At 40.6% G+C, this 15,579-nt stretch overlaps 2 protein-coding genes across 2 annotated transcripts in view; one reads left to right on the plus strand and one right to left on the minus strand.

The window, feature by feature from the left end:
* Window positions 1-319: 319 nt before the first annotated feature.
* On the minus strand, window positions 320-3,716 carry LOC125303481. The gene is made up of 3 exons (XM_048257251.1): window positions 1,003-3,716; window positions 622-849; window positions 320-455 (listed from the first exon to the last, which is right to left on the minus strand). Exons 1-3 carry the CDS (start codon window positions 1,278-1,280, stop codon window positions 320-322), a joined length of 642 nt encoding a protein of 213 aa, XP_048113208.1. The 5' UTR covers window positions 1,281-3,716.
* si:ch211-272n13.3 (ankyrin repeat domain-containing protein 26) overlaps window positions 3,297-15,579 on the plus strand; it is a 39,884-nt gene continuing 27,601 nt past the window's right edge. Inside the window, 8 exon segments of the mRNA XM_048256651.1 lie at window positions 3,297-3,381; window positions 5,440-5,742; window positions 8,021-8,135; window positions 8,361-8,534; window positions 9,045-9,151; window positions 9,613-9,750; window positions 12,179-12,336; window positions 12,519-12,554. Coding sequence (XP_048112608.1) covers window positions 5,540-5,742; window positions 8,021-8,135; window positions 8,361-8,534; window positions 9,045-9,151; window positions 9,613-9,750; window positions 12,179-12,336; window positions 12,519-12,554 — 931 coding nt within the window. The 5' untranslated portion in view covers window positions 3,297-3,381; window positions 5,440-5,539.

Here is a 15,579-nt window from a genome sequence, read left to right on the forward strand (position 1 = left end):
TGGTTTCTGGACGGATCCCTAATGTCAGGCTTGGAAACATAAATCAGATATGGTTCGTGGTCTGTATGCTGTCCAATTTCCAGCCGAACATTATAAAAGCATAGGATACAGCACAATGATCTGTCTACACACAGCTAAGCTCCTGAATTTGAATGTTTGTTTTTTTTAACATGGTTCATAAATCAATTATTGTGTTGTTATTGTAAATTAAATCAAATGTATGTTGGCTATGTGACTGTAATAAAATGTCTTCCTGCAAATGATAAGAAATTAGTCATTATCTGTAACAGTTTTACATAATCTGCTTTTACCTGGTAGCTCAAGCCACTTCCAGAGGGTACTTCTCCTGACCTATCACTACATCTATCTGGGGTTTGCTTGCTATGTAGCTCATAGGTGTCCCTGTCAGCTGTCTCAATAACAACAAATCCTGATCTGTTACCTCAGAGATGGCCCTGTGAGATGGAAAAGTCACACATTTCTACGTATGTCAATACATTTCTGCCTATGTCATGTGCTCTCAAACACATAGGCAACATACAATTAAGTTGGTTATGGTGGAAGGACACAATGGGATAGCCAGCCTACATGGTGTTAAAAATCAACATAGCTGTGACTCACCTGTCATTGCTGTATTGGCAGAAGATGGGTCTCCGTTTTCGCTCTGTCTTGGCCCTGGCCACAACGACTGCTGTCACAGGCTGTGGTGCTACTTTAGCACCTCTTGGCTTATGCCATTGTTGGGGTAAGCTTGTGGAGGACTGAACTGGCACAGCGTTTATGTGTTGTGCCTTGCAGAGATCCAGGGTATGGATAAGCCCTATGATGTGCGCGCAAAACCCTGTGGAGCTAACCATAACATCACCTTAAGTTAGAGTTTAAGTTGAATAGTCTACCGATTGTTGATAGCACACGCTGAATAAATACAACGTAGAACTATACGTGCGTAACGTTAGTCCGTTTGCTTCGTAATAACGATTTTAGAAGTGAATAGAGACGTACCCAGCTTTGCATGAACAGTGTTGCTCCTTGATATTGTCAGTCCCAGCCTCCGTCTCGATTAGTAGGATATGCGGTGGTTCATTTTTTGACTGTGACCGGTATGCTTTTGCCTCTATTTGGATGCCTTGTTGTTCTTTGCGTTTCACCTGTATGTCCTGAATATAGCCTTCGAACGCATATTGCAGACCCTTTTGTCTACTCCTATCGGACACTTTCTTTGCTGCTTTATAAAAGTTTGACAAAAGTTCAGCAGGAAGAGCTGTCACAGCATAAGCCATGTTGTTGATACCTAACCAGAGTCTTAGGATAACCAGTCAGAAAACCAGAGCCCAGAAGTTGTCGGACGTAGCAACAGTAACTAAGGGGGGCGGGGCTTAGCCAAAGGTGAATTTTGGAAACATTATTTTAAGGTACAAAAAACTATTTGGTGTTGCTTTAAGCAGCCTCCATGCATTCTCTTCGACTTAGAAAATGTTCCGTTTTCAGCTGGAGATTCAAACAATATCATGTTCTGTCTTGACTTTATTAATAGAGACCCTCAGTGTCCATTATTTGCTTCAGTACTACTTGATGTCAAAACATCATAAACACCATATTCACTCATTTTTCACCACCAAGTTTTTTTTTATATCTTTTGGTCATCATCTGTGATGGTTAACATGACCAATCTTCAATAACTCATAACTTTGATAAATGATTCTCATTTTCAAATCTGACATGAGGCATTAGATTACAGCTCTTAGGGGTGTTTCTTCAACTGTGACAACTCTTTGGGAGTTCATTGTGCAAAAAAAGACTTTGGAGAAAACACATAGACCAAAACAACATTCTTCTCTTGAATGCAGAAACCGGAGACATGGAGATGGGTTTATGAACTGATAAGTTTATAGGAGGGCTCTGTAATGTTTGGTCATAGGAGGGCTCTGTAATGTTTGGTCATATGTATAATAAAAGACTCTCTGGCCCCTGCCTGCATCCATTGGTCTTTCATACTGTACATCAGTGGTTCTCAAACTTTTTCTGTCATTCCCCACTTTGATGGGGAATTTTCAAGCCCCACCTGATCCCATCAACCCGGCAAAATGGTAACGTTAAAATACTTTTTTTCACATCTTCATTCCACATTAGCCTACATGTCCTGTCTCAGTCCACTGGATAAGATGTTATTTTAATTCATATGTCGGTCTGATTATGACTCTTATGTTTGTGTGTGGCTATTTTGTTTTGAATCTATGATCTTCCTTGTCAAAAAAGAGAGGCATTAAAGATGGGCACAAAAGAACACATGTCCTCCTGTTCCTCACGCCCCACCTGTCATGTCTCTATTCCCCACTAGTGGGCCCCCCACACTTTGAGAACCACTGCTGTACATTGTGATGGATCAGTGTGCCTGTCTGGGGATGGATCTGGAGCTGATTATTGTGTTTAAGGCATCTTGAATGTTGTTATATCAGAAAGGTAATGTTCAGCAAGAAGTGTTCTCAGAAAGTAGTCACAAGGTTAAGATTTTCACAAACAGCTCTTGCAGTACATTTTCTCTCTGGTTATAGCAGTATCTGAAGCAAATTTGCAGTTGATGATGTTGAACAGCAACCTGATCCACAAGCTGGGCATCTCATTCACCTCAACACCACTAAATGTGTGCTTATATTAACAAGTTACCAGCTTTAAGACTGGAAGCATAGAATAGATAAAATATAGCCTAGGCTACATAGGCTACTGTTACTAAACAGCAGAAGGAGTAATACCTGAAATTCTACGCTTTGGAATTGTGTTTCAATTGAGGTCTGCTGTCCATCTGTTGGTTTTTCTGACTTGTTCTTTTTACTGAAATATTTATAGAATATCCACACCACCTAAAATAGAGGAGTGTACATTCAACGAAACTGGCCGAGTCTATATCCATAGTATTTTGGCGAAATGTACAACTATGTGGATAATGACAAAATATATATATATATCCTAAAACGCAACCGTAGCATCTATACAAGGGCTCTGATATAAGAATGATTATATCGCCATCTAATGGTGAGAAACAACTGAAACAAACAACGTGGGGAAAAACACAGGCCAACTTGCCAAGTACTTTACATAACTTTGGAGAGAAGTTTTGTTTATTATTATTACTCTCCCAATTTCAAAATAACTTGGATTAGGGCTACATGGACGAGCAACTGTGACACGACAGGGGTAGGTGAAAAAGCAAAATTATGCACGCTCAGACAAGCAGCTGCTAAAACAAGATCATAGACAGCCTTAACGTTAACTTCCTACTCCAAAGCATGGGAAGAAATGCAAGCAAGAATCTGTTAATTACAGTTTGCCCTTTTCAGTGCAGTGGTCTGCATCGTTATTTGAAAAGCACACAAGTTAAATGGGGTAACTAAGTGTTGTCGATATGCTTTTCATTTTTATCATACCTTTGCACTTTTAAATTGTTATTCAAACTAAGAGGAACTTAGCCAACAGTTTATTTGGATGCAAAATTTGCTCGCCTGATTTAGCAACGTTAGTTTGTTATGCTAAAGTTAGCTGGCTAACGTGGACGGGTCAAGCCAAGCCAGCCATACATACTTTGGTTTTCGCTTTGTAAACAGAAACGTGTAACGTAACCATGTTAACATTAGTTGGATTGGTTTATTTACCTGTTATAAATTAACGCAAGAGTGGATTAACACGCTGGTGGTCAAACTGATGACTATCGTTAGCCGGCTAGGATAAGCTAATTTGTGAATAGCCAGATTTGAGCAAGGCGTCTGTCGTGGTTGCTAGGATAGATATCGTGCTAACAGAGAATGTCTAAACGGGCTCTGGTGCTAATAGCAAATGCATGCATCTGCTAAAAATGCTAGATAACGTTTTCCCTGTTAGTCAGCCACGTAAAGTAAGCAAAAGAGCACCTAGCATACTAGACTAACGTAAACGTTTGTTGCTGGCTAGCTCTAAGGTTATCTAACGTTACCTTAGCTCATTTTGCTAACGTTACTACTATTCTTGACCATAGAGTCAACACAGCTTTAACTTAGAGTCGTTATTGGTCACGTACCGTTCATGTAACATATTGACATTTGCAGATATATCTGTTTCATTCGACGTTGGGCCCATTATGTGCCATAGTTAATTGGCAAAGATTTAAATGTCGCGGTTACTGCATAGTGGTGAAGTGACGTGGGTGGTCATAGCTAATCATTGCTCGGTATGTTTACAAGGTTTCTAGAGTTCCGGTGCTTATTTTATTGTACTGTATGCATTTATACTCTTCGGAAGAGATAAGTATTGTTTTTACCTGTGCCCCCAAAATGCGAAATACTTTGAATGAAAGAGTTGCGTGATGGAATACCTTACATCCTGCATAGTGTGGCCGCTCATGCATGGTTGCCATAGTTACGAACGGTAAATCGGCTCACGTAGCCAATTTTACGTCGCCCTGCATGCACTTTTCAATATCTTCAATCTAGCTAGCGTAACCTAACTTTTCCTAGCAATAATTAGATAGGTTGAAGTTAGTAACTTGTACACTGTTATAGCATTTAAGCGCTAAGACTAACACGAGATTATGGAAACCACATGTTGCATTGATGTCAGCTATGTTTAAAGGTAAGGTTGAGACTAACTTTAAGCTGTTAACGTTATGTTAGCTAACGTTAATGGTAACGTAACGTAGAAGCTACAGTAGTTCTACGTTCTGCCTACGTTCTGCCAAATTTGCTGGCCAGCGCTTTGTCATTCTCTTTCTTTTAACGTAATGTTGCCACTAATATTAACGTTAGCATGTTGTAATCTAGCAAAATCTTTAAAGTTACCTTTGCAGTGTGTTGAAGCTAGACCTCTTGTTAATAGCTTACTGATTTTGTAGCTAACGTTAGCGTTAACGTATGAATGGTAAAGCTTTGGTACCTCAGGGTTAACGTTAGCTTGTAACGTTGCGAACATTTAAGGTTAGGATAAATTACAAAACAGCTGCCTTATTAATCACCACTGATGTATTGTAACGTTTTTCTGTTAATGTTAACATTTGTTGCAAAATAAAAGCGACAAAAAGGCAAGATGTTGAGATGGCAAATGGTAACGTAACAGCAAATTAAAATGCTCGGAATGTGCGAAATCGCTATGTTAGTCAAGATAATTTAAACTATCAACTAACATTACTTTTAATTTGCCCGCTGCTTGATGTGTAAGGTAAATAAGAGAACGTAACGCCTGATACAACCGTTTGCAGGGATTGGCATCGTATGTGTCAATTTGGACGTAATGCATAGTGTTGCTTTGCCATCTGTTTGGGTTAGGCAAGTGAGACATTAGTGCTATAGCTATATTCGATGTTTTTTTTGTAAGCTTGCATAGCCAGTATTAATTAGTCTTCCGATTTCGATCTGTCATGCACATGACAGAGACATTGTCAATGGGCTTAAGCCGCTTTTCTCGCTTTATTTTTAGGGATGCGACAGACTCCTAAGGTGATCATCCCTCTGCACCCGAGTGTCAGGTAGATTTCCTGCAAGGCGATGCAGTCTTGCAGTCAGCGAAGTCTTGCACAATGAAGAAAATATTCCACTTCACCAAGAAGAAGAAAAGCTTCTCCCCCAATGCATCAGACACGACAAGTGTGTTATCTGTCGGTTATGATTTAAAGGAGAAGGATTTGGGGAAAGTGCACAAGGCTGCCGCGGCTGGTGATGTAGTGAAGGTAAAACAGCTTGCGAAGAAAAATGATCTAAACCAGCTTGACAAAGAAAATAGGTAAGTTTTTTTTTCTTCTTCATCTATTTAGGCATATCAGCATTACCTCAGTTTTTACAGTGTGGAGCCTGGACATATAGGCCTACTTTCACACAGTCACCCTTGACACGACACAACGGACATGACACAATCACAATGCATGATTAAAGTGTGGGGAACTTGAGTCTTAAGTAATTTAGCTGTGTAATTGGCTATGTCGGTTCAATTACATTTAGCCCCCCAGCTGTTGTAGTTAATGTGTAAAAACAGCATTGAAACAAAACATTTAAACAGCAAAGCAAGTAGGCTAGGTTTAACTATTACATCAATGTTACACATTGGACAGACTATACACTTATCCCACACTAGGTAGTGTATCTGAGCAACAGTAGTAACCTACATTTAAAGGAACCGTATGTAAGAAATGTATTTCAATTAATCATAACATGGCCCTGATAAGTCACTAGACATTAAGAAATCATGGTCATTTCAAATACTTATATCACTGACAACAGTAGTCAGGCCAGGATATTGTCATTTAAAAACTGATGTTGATGTTGTGTTTTGTCATGTCATGTTTTGTTTTGGCCTGATGTGCCACCCTCCACCTATCTAGTAATCACAAAGTCAGTAGTGTTTCGGCATCCGGGTTGGCAACCTCGAGTCAGGGGGGAGGGGATACACCGCTCTACAGTAATTTGAAAGTGATTGCAGTACCAGTTTTGGCCACAATCTTACATATGGTTCCTTTAAAATCCAGACCCTCAAAAAATCTTCAACTTCACATATTTATTGTTTATTGGCACAAGAAACATTAACTGATGTTTATTACATTACATTTACATTACATTACATTTGGCTGACACATTTTTAACCAAAGCGACTAACAACATGGTAACAGTTAAGTTTTAAAGCAGTTCTCTCAACAATTTTAGGACAATTTAAAAACGGTAGAGTACAGTAAGAATAAGTGCATCAGTGAGTGCTGTTTTTAAACAGTTGAGTGTCAGTTCAAGACGGCTGGTAAGTGCTAGCATCAGCACGACTTGTTGTAAGTGGTGCTATGAGAGATGTTCTCTAAAGAGCTGGGTCTTCAGGAGTTTTTTGAAAATGGACAGGTATGTCCCTGCCCTTGTAGGAACTGGCAGTGTGTTCCACCAACAACAGATGAGAAGTTTGGATTGGCCTGAGCGTGCCGGTGGTAGAGCTAGACGTCGTTCGTCTGAGGAGCGGTCTGGAGGTAGCGTATGTCTGTATGAGGGCATTCAAGTAGGTGGGAGCAGAACCGGAGACTACTTTGTAGACAAGGGTTAGAGCCTTGAATTTGATGCGGGCCGCCATAGGTAGCCAGTGTAGCTGGATGAGCAGCGGGGTAACATTTGCCCTTTTGGGTTGGTTGTAGACCAGGCGCGCCGCCGCGTTCTGGATCATCTGAAGGGGTTTCACTGCGCAGGCTGGGAGACCTGTCAGGAGGGCATTGCAGTAGTCAAGTCGTGAGATCACTATTGCCTGAACCAGAAGTTGAGTAGCATCTTGAGTCAAGTAAGTCCTGATTTTCCGTATGTTGTAGAGTGTGAAATGGCATGACCGGGCGACTGAGGCAACATGATCTTAGAAGGTTAGTTGGTTGTCGAGAACAACTCCTAGATTTCTTGCAGTCCTGGTAGGTGAAACAGACAGGGAGTCAAATTTGATGTTGATGTCGTGGTGTATGGTAGGTTTAGCTGGGAGGACCAGCAGTTCAGTCTTTGAGAGGTTCAGCTGGAGGTGGTGTACCTTCATCCATGTAGCTATGTCTGAGAGGCAATCCGAGATCTGTGCTGAAAGGTGGAAAGGACAGATAGAGCTGTGTGTCGTCTGCATAGCAGTGGTATGAGAAGCCATGCGAACAGATAATCTGTCCCAAGGAGGTGGTGTAGATAGCAAAGAGAAGGGGGCCCAGCACTGAGCCCTGGGGGACCCCTGTGGTGAGATAGTGAGGTGCAGATAGCTGACCAAGCCATGATGCGTCCTGTGAGGTAGGATTCAAACCAGGAGAGAGCAGAACCGGAGATTCCCATGTTAGAGAGTATAGAGAGAAGGATGCAGTGATTAACCGTGTCAAAGGCCGCGATAAGTCAAGCAGAATGAGCAGTGATGACCGAGCGGTCGCCCAGGTTTCTTTTAAGGCTTCTGTTACAGACAGCAGAGCCGTTTCGGTAGAGTGGCCGCTTTTGAACCCAGTTTATGCATTCTGTAATGCAGTGCCGAAGTAATACCTAGACATTCCTAAATGTTTCTCTCCCCAATCTATCCACAGAACTGCACTTCATATTGCTTGTGTCAATGGACATGCAGAAGTGGTTCAGTTCCTGGTGGAGAGCAAAGTGAAACTTAACCTATGTGACAATCAAAACCGGTCCGCCTTGATGAAGGTATGGTTTAACTGAAACAAAGAAAATAATAAGCCTGCTGAATTATAGCCTGCATAGTTTTTTGCTATGTTTCCTGTGTGTCAAACTTGCATGGAACTTGAAAAGTCTTGTGAATATGAAAACTGCAGTGTTCAGTGTCTACACATTAACTTTAGATATTGTACAGTGCTAATATCTCTCTGTTATTGGTGTTGTGCACGTGTTTGTAACCCGTGTGCTTGGCAGGCGGTGCAGTGCCAGCAGGATCGTTGTGTTGCCATCCTCCTTGAGCATGAGGCTGACCCCAACCTCGTGGACATCAAGGGGAGCACGGCGTTGCACCTGGCAGCGCGGATCCCCTCACTCTCCGTCGCCGTCCTGCTTCTGGAGCACGAGGCCAACATCAACGCACAGAATAAGGTAAGGGCAGAGGCTCAGGAAGAGGACACCTCAGCAGGACTCCAGATTAGGCAGATCCAGGACTTTTCCTGGATTGAAAAGAGGCTATCAGATATAAGATCAGAGCAGGGATTGGAGTTGGAGAATGCCTAGTGTGAAAAAAGGATTAGAATGAAGGAGGAGCAGAGTAACTAGGTTTTCTGTTTGCTTATCCAGGGAAGGTTTAGTTGTAATAGAACTTTAGTAGATTATTTTGAGATATTGATTCATCAGTTTCTTCCCAGGGAACAGACTTTGCTGCATCAGCTCACAGCTCATATGCTGTATGGTTTTGTAGTAGTCCTATGCATTTTCTGCCCCTCGTGAAACTGTAAGATGGTTGTTCTTATTTAATTTTTGTACTTTCTTTAAGTCTTATTTTAAGAAGCCAGACCTCTGCATATAATTGAATTTCAGCTAAGCAAACCCTTTGCCAAAATGCATGCTTTCCAGTAATCAGGCTGAAGAGTAATTGTTACTGTTGGTTTTTAGGATGGAAACACTCCGTTGATTCTGTCTGTGGAGGAGAACCATCCTGAGATGGCAGAGCTCCTTCTGAAGGAGGGTGCTGATGTTGACCTCATCAACTTGGAGCACAGGTAAGGCATCAATAGCTGGCTTTCCATAGTCGAAACAGCAGAATTGTGAATGGTAGTAAGTGAGGCAATGCGATTAAATGTGGGCTTTATCTTCTCACAGTAGTCTTTCTAGTTTAATTGCAATTCTGTCCACTAAAAGCCAAGGTAGTCATAAAAAGAGGGTGACAGAATGTGGAGGGATACTTGCCATACTTGGCCACAGCAACTTCTGGGAGGACGTTGTCAACAATTATCATAATAAATGCTTGCATTTTGTCATTGCACCTCATGCAAACGTATACATTTTTTTTACATATTTTGGTAAATTCATGTGATGCATTTCCCCTTTTTCCATTTCACAATTTATTATATTTGTGCATTTTCAGGGTTAATGAAAACCTGGTTATTGACAGATTGAGATGTTTGCTTTTCTCCCAATTTTTGGTTGAAATGTAAATCACCTAAGATTGCTTCCATTTTAGGTCAGCTTTGATGATGGCCTCTTGCAATGGACAAATTAGTATGGTTCGTCTACTCCTGCAATACAATGCTGATATCACAATAAAGGATGATAAAGGGTGGACATCTGATGACTATGCAGTAATGAATGGACATCATGCGTAAGTCAAATTATCATAGATGATCATCTTTGTGATGCATCTCTTTTGGACATCTGCAGAACATATAAACAGTCTTTATCAGTTTCATGTCTGATATTACATTTTTCATTCCAAATTGAATTGTTTAGTAAACAGGGGACAGGATATGAACAACAGCTTTGTGTTTTGACCTGACATGTTTTTTTTATTATTACTGTTGTGTGGTATTTTTAAACTTTGTTCAGACTTAGTTCAGCCCACCAACTGAAACTCCAACCAGCATAACCAGCAAGTGATCTAAGGGGCGGTGGTAGCGTAGTGGCGTGGTGCTAGCATAGTGGTTGAGGAGCTGTACTAGCATGCAGTAGCCTAAAAAGTTGTGGGTTCAGCTCCTGGCTTCTACCGCTGTGCCCTTGAGCAAGGCACTTAACATAGAGTGGGACAGTGTAGTCCCTTGTAATAGAATTGACATATGTAAGTCACTTTGGATGACAAGTGTCTGCTAAATGAATATGTCTTTTCTCTTGCTTAAATTCATGTGGAGTAGAGTTAGAATGGTTGTTACAACTCAACAAGACAGTACGAACCACCAGTGTTTACTGTTTCATATCCAAAATACAGTGGCGGACCGTCAGGGCCTTCAAGGCCTTCTCTGAAGGCCTAACTATTTTCAAACGAATGAAAAATAATAGTGTCTTTAATAACATTTTACTTTACCATTTATTATTCGCTTCTTCTTCTCCTTCTCGATCACTCTTGACTAGGCTAAACATATCCTACCGCTGTCCGCTATATTTGATTGACAGATTGTGTGAACAAATAGTGAGGGCGTGCGATACATTTTTATCCAATCGCGTGTCTTCCCTTGTTAAGCCCCGCATCAGGCCTTCACAAGGAATCACTGCGTTTTCGGTACCTAAGCAACCATTAGAAATCATATGTTTGGATTCGGGTTGATTGATGGCTACATCTGACTGATTAGCCAATCAAATCGACCTACCAGAAGGCAGGTCTGACTGCAGCTGGGCCTGCAATGTTCTAAAAGAATACCCGGAACCGTTCATCACGAATTTTGACGCTATCTATTCGACTTGAGGAACTTCGTAAAAAACATAATGTCAGCTAGCTCTGCACGTAGCTGGTCAGTAGCCTATGCAGGAATTGGTAAGTTTTGTTTCATGTTGATTTGATAACATAGACTTATGTTATACAGTACGTAATACAGTACATGCTTGTAATCTGGCCCTTTTCTTTATAAAAAGTGTTTTTGTGCTGCTTGCAAACCGCAGTGCTTGGTTACTATGGATTGTATGCTAGCTTGAAGTTGTGTGTGAGTTGATGTGGCTTTGGTGAAGCTGTCTGGATCGGCATCTATGTGAAAATTGTCATTTGCCTTGGTTTCCTGCCCTGCTAGTCTGACTATTTATATATCTGTGTTTTGTGGACATTATTGGTGAAATCAATGGCGTGGCCATCAGACATTATGAAATAGGCAACAAGCAGTAGTAGCAGCATAGGGCAATACATTTTCTGACTTTTATGTTTAATATCATGGTGGTGTGCTGAGAAATTTTCTTAGCATTTTCTGTTGAGACACTTTCTCATCAATACATTTGGCAAACACTGTAGGATAGCCTACTGTAGTTCCACATTAGCTTTTGAGTAATCAGAGCAGCAGCACAACCTAAAACGGTTGCACTGTAACGTTAACGTTAACGTTAAAGCTACAGCTAAGTAGGAGAGCCCTACAAACAGTCTGAAGCAAGTTTGCTGATGTCAGATTAAACTATTAAATGAACACGTCATTGTAGACCTGTGGCAGTGCCATATGTGCGTGCAAGTCATGAACATAAGTTAGGCAACCGATAGCCTAAATATTTCAAAATAGTCTACACAAACCCATACTTGAGCGCACTTGGTGTTCACTTTCAATATGACATGGACTAAATTGCACGTCTTCACCAGACAGAAGCAGGCAGCAGATTAATGAATATGGGTGATAAATAAGTAGCCTAGCCTAGCAGCCTATTCACTTTGCTGCTGATAAGGATGATGGTCGGGTGCTATTCGCCTAATAAAGATCTAAGCAATGCGGAATTCAGCTAATAAAGATCTAAGCAATGCCGAATTCAGCTCGGAACATTAATTGTTTGTCTAACGAAGATTCTAGAGTGGTAGGCCTACACAGATTTGCGTGAGAAAGAGAACCCCCCCCCCCCACTGTGAAATTGCACATTTTAACGCTGAAATGCAAAAAAAATCTTCGGAGGGTAACCCTTTCCCCTATTATTATTTTTTGTCAAAAAATAGTCATCATTGAAGGCCTAACCACTGAACGCACGGTCCACCACTGCCAAAATAAGACCTGGAAATGTAAAATTGGTCATAAGAACATGGACAGGTAGGAATAAGAGAAAGTCATATTGTCATTTGTATTCTTTTCTTGTAGATGCTCACATTTGATCATTGAACATGGGACAAAACACAAGTATGAACAATCTCCCTCCCACCACAACACTAGTAAAAAGAAACGATCTGTGCTGGGTAGTGTATCTGGCGACATGGAGGCAGGCTTTTCATTAGGTGGCCCAGCCACCGACAAAGATGGTAAGTAGCTCTAGATGCTGGTCTCTATTTTCCCCTCATCATTGTTACATGCAAGCCTTTTTTTTTGGTTGCATGTTGGTTACGTTCATGGTGACTTCTATCATCTGTCGTACATGTATCCGTGTGTTGTACCTGAAATCGTTTCATTTATCCCTCATGCACTGCCACATGACTGGATGTAGAGCTCCAGTTGTCAGGAGCAATGGCAGCAGGGAGAGGTATTACTGGCAGTTATGGCATATGAATGATGCAGAAGCACTAGATCAGATGCAGTGTGACCTTACACAGACTGAACACATGACTTCTAGTGTGTGTGTACAGATGTTACGCAATATCTGATCTAGTTGCTCTGAATTCTTGTTTATTTCTTTTTAACAAGGGAGTGGTTTTGGTTAAGTTTTCCTTAGAAAGATATGTGTGTGTGGAGAGTCATATTTGCATTTCAGTGTTTCCCCTAGAAATTTTTCCAGCAGCGGTGCTGTTGACCCCAAAAAAAAAAAAAATTTGAAAAAATGACTCCTTAAATGGTGACTTCTGGTGGATTTTGTGAAAGAAATGGACAGATTGAGTTACAAATTATGACATAACCACCAACACAAAGCATGATTATTGCAGTACTTGAACAGGATTATTCATGTTTTTCTTTCACCTTTTTCATTTACATTAATAGTAATTAGCCACTGTACAACTGTACACTGTAGGCCACTGTACAAACTATTACTATATAGAATATACAGTGCTGTGCATAAGTTAAGACATTTATTTATATAATAACATTTATTTATTTACGATACATGATACATTCAAAATAGTTGATGTCCTATTTTTTTTTAAATTAAGGCATTAAAGGGACACCAGGCAAGCCTGATGCTTTTTCTCTATGAAACTCCCCCTCGCTCGGTCTGAAGCTCTTTTTCTTCTCTTTGCGTCTTCCGTCAAGGGTTTTCGCTGCTTCTTCGCTGGCTCTGCCATTATACACACGTTTGCAAATAATCTCTGGCGTTTAGTTAGCTTGCCTCTGTGCTGTAAACTGATCCTGCTTCGTTGGCGGGTAGGATACACCGAACTTGCAAGTGGGATATTCTTCCTACAGGCAGTAGGGCGGGCGAGAGCCTTCATTAAGCCCGTAATGAGTCATTTAACCATATACCGACTTACGAAGATGATTAATTAACACGAAAACGTTGCCTGGTGTCCCTTTAAGACAAAAGGCGAAAGATGTTTTTTATTCCTCCCTTTAGTCAATTTCAGCATGGGTGTCTTAACTTTTGCACAGCACTGTATAAACTATATAGACTTCTATATAACTATATACACTGTATTGGTGCGTTCACTAAACAAAGATTATGGAAATTAAACACCACTTTTCCATCAAAAAGGTTGTTGTAAAAGGCATAACTTGTTAGATTTAACAACTAGGTTCGCTAGCTCTGTGTGTTATGAGTCCCATAGAACAACACTACCATCTACTGGATTAGAAAGTCTGTCAGCAGGCAAATTAGAGGTAGGCTATTTTTGGATCTGGTGGCTCCTCTGCCGCAAAGATTGTCTCAAAAACGCGTGTGCTGATCCACAAATGCGAAAACGAAAACTGTGTGTGCTGGTGATCCACAAATGCAAAATTAGATTTCACAACGGCAATTTTCAGTTTTACAAATGCCATTTAATTTACAAATACACATCTACAATTGTGAAAAACAATTTACAAGTTACAAATATGATTTTTTACGTGTGGATTTGTGCGACTTTCATGCGAAGAACATCTCAAAAACACGTAACTTTGGAAAGCGAAGAATGCGTGTGCTGGTGATCCACAAATGCAGAATCACATTTCACAAATGAAGTTTTCGGTTTTACAATGACATTTTATTTACAAATGCACATCTATATTTTTAAAAATCAATATACGAGTTACAAATATGATTTTTTTTTATTTGTAGATATCAAAACACACATGCAAATCAAGAAATATTTGTGGATCCCCCTTTGCGCATATACAAATATTATTGAGACAAATTTAGCTCTATACTCAGTAGCGTTGTTGTGCATGGTGCATAAGAATATGTGTGTAGCACCCCTCTGCTCTACTTAATAATAAATTGTACTTTAAAGTAAAAGGAGGTGCTTCTATGGGTTAGGGTTAGATTTAGGCCAGTTCTAGGTTCGGCATTAAGGGGGGAGTAAATTGACAAGGACACCAGTATGTAAAATGGTATAAATAAATAATGCAGGTTTATTAAATACACATATATCTTTTCTCTAAGAAAAAAGAAGAAGAAATATTAGTAAATATTAAATAAATACAAAACCCTATAAAATAAGAAAAGAGCTCTTAAAAATGCAAAGTATCAAATCAATAGTTTAAAAACTCAAATGTCCAAAAGAAAAGAAATACCCGGGTAAGGTGGTGTGAGTGTACAATGTCAGTGTATGTGTGAAGGCTTATCTGTGTCCAGGGAACAGATCCAAGGGGTCAAGTTCAAGGGGTTGGTTCTCCAGTATGAAAGGGTAGAACGGTTCAATCGATCCTGCATAGCCTAAGTCAAGTAAATTTCACGATGGCTTATCAGCTGGTTCGTGGCCCAAGTACGTAGGTGAATGGTTATCATGTAAGATTCAGAGGCAGCTGTGGCCCACTGGTTAGCACTCTGGACTTGTAACCGGAGGGTTTCTGGTTCGAGCCCCGACCAGTGGGCCACAGCTGAAGTGCCCTTGAGCATAGCACCTAACCCCTCACTGCTCCCCGAGCGCCGCTGTGGTTGCAGGCAGCTCACTGCGCCGGGATTAGTGTGTGCTTCACCTCACTGTGTGCTGTGTTTCACTAATTCACGGATTGGGTTAAATGCAGAGACCAAATTTCCCTCACGGGATCAAAAGAGTATATATACTTATACTTAAGAGGTTTCATTTAGGAAGCAGGTTCGATACCCACGTGGAGTTATTATTAGGCTATTTAGGTATGTATTTTTTGGTGGCATATTCATGGTCCAGCGCATGTAGCGGACTACATACCATTTTGACATTTAAATATGTCATGCATATTTGTATTTGTTCATCTCCAGTTTCCATCAGAAAGTGACAAATCTGCAAGTGGCCACATCTGTCAAAGAAACGTTATCACTTGTGAAACGTCACCAACGCAGCCAGTTAACAGGTGCATGTTGCCATGTAACACCTGTATCACAAACAAAAACAAAACAATGCGTGGAATTTATCTGGGAATAGGCTACTGAAGGTAGGGGC

This window comes from Alosa alosa, chromosome 11 (genome assembly GCF_017589495.1).
Source record: "Alosa alosa isolate M-15738 ecotype Scorff River chromosome 11, AALO_Geno_1.1, whole genome shotgun sequence".
In the NCBI taxonomy this organism is placed as follows: domain Eukaryota; kingdom Metazoa; phylum Chordata; class Actinopteri; order Clupeiformes; family Clupeidae; genus Alosa; species Alosa alosa.

What these genes read in the sequence shown, in the direction of transcription:
- LOC125303481 (XM_048257251.1), bottom strand. Translation starts at nt 1,280, where the DNA reads ATGGCTTATGCTGTGACAGCTCTTCCTGCTGAACTTTTGTCAAACTTT. An exon ending in CACTGTTCATGCAAAGCTGG is followed by an intron (nt 850 to 1,002) that starts GTACGTCTCTAT and finishes TGTTATGGTTAG; the next exon opens with CTCCACAGGGTTTTGCGCGC. An exon ending in TGCCAATACAGCAATGACAG is followed by an intron (nt 456 to 621) that starts GTGAGTCACAGC and finishes TCCATCTCACAG; the next exon opens with GGCCATCTCTGAGGTAACAG.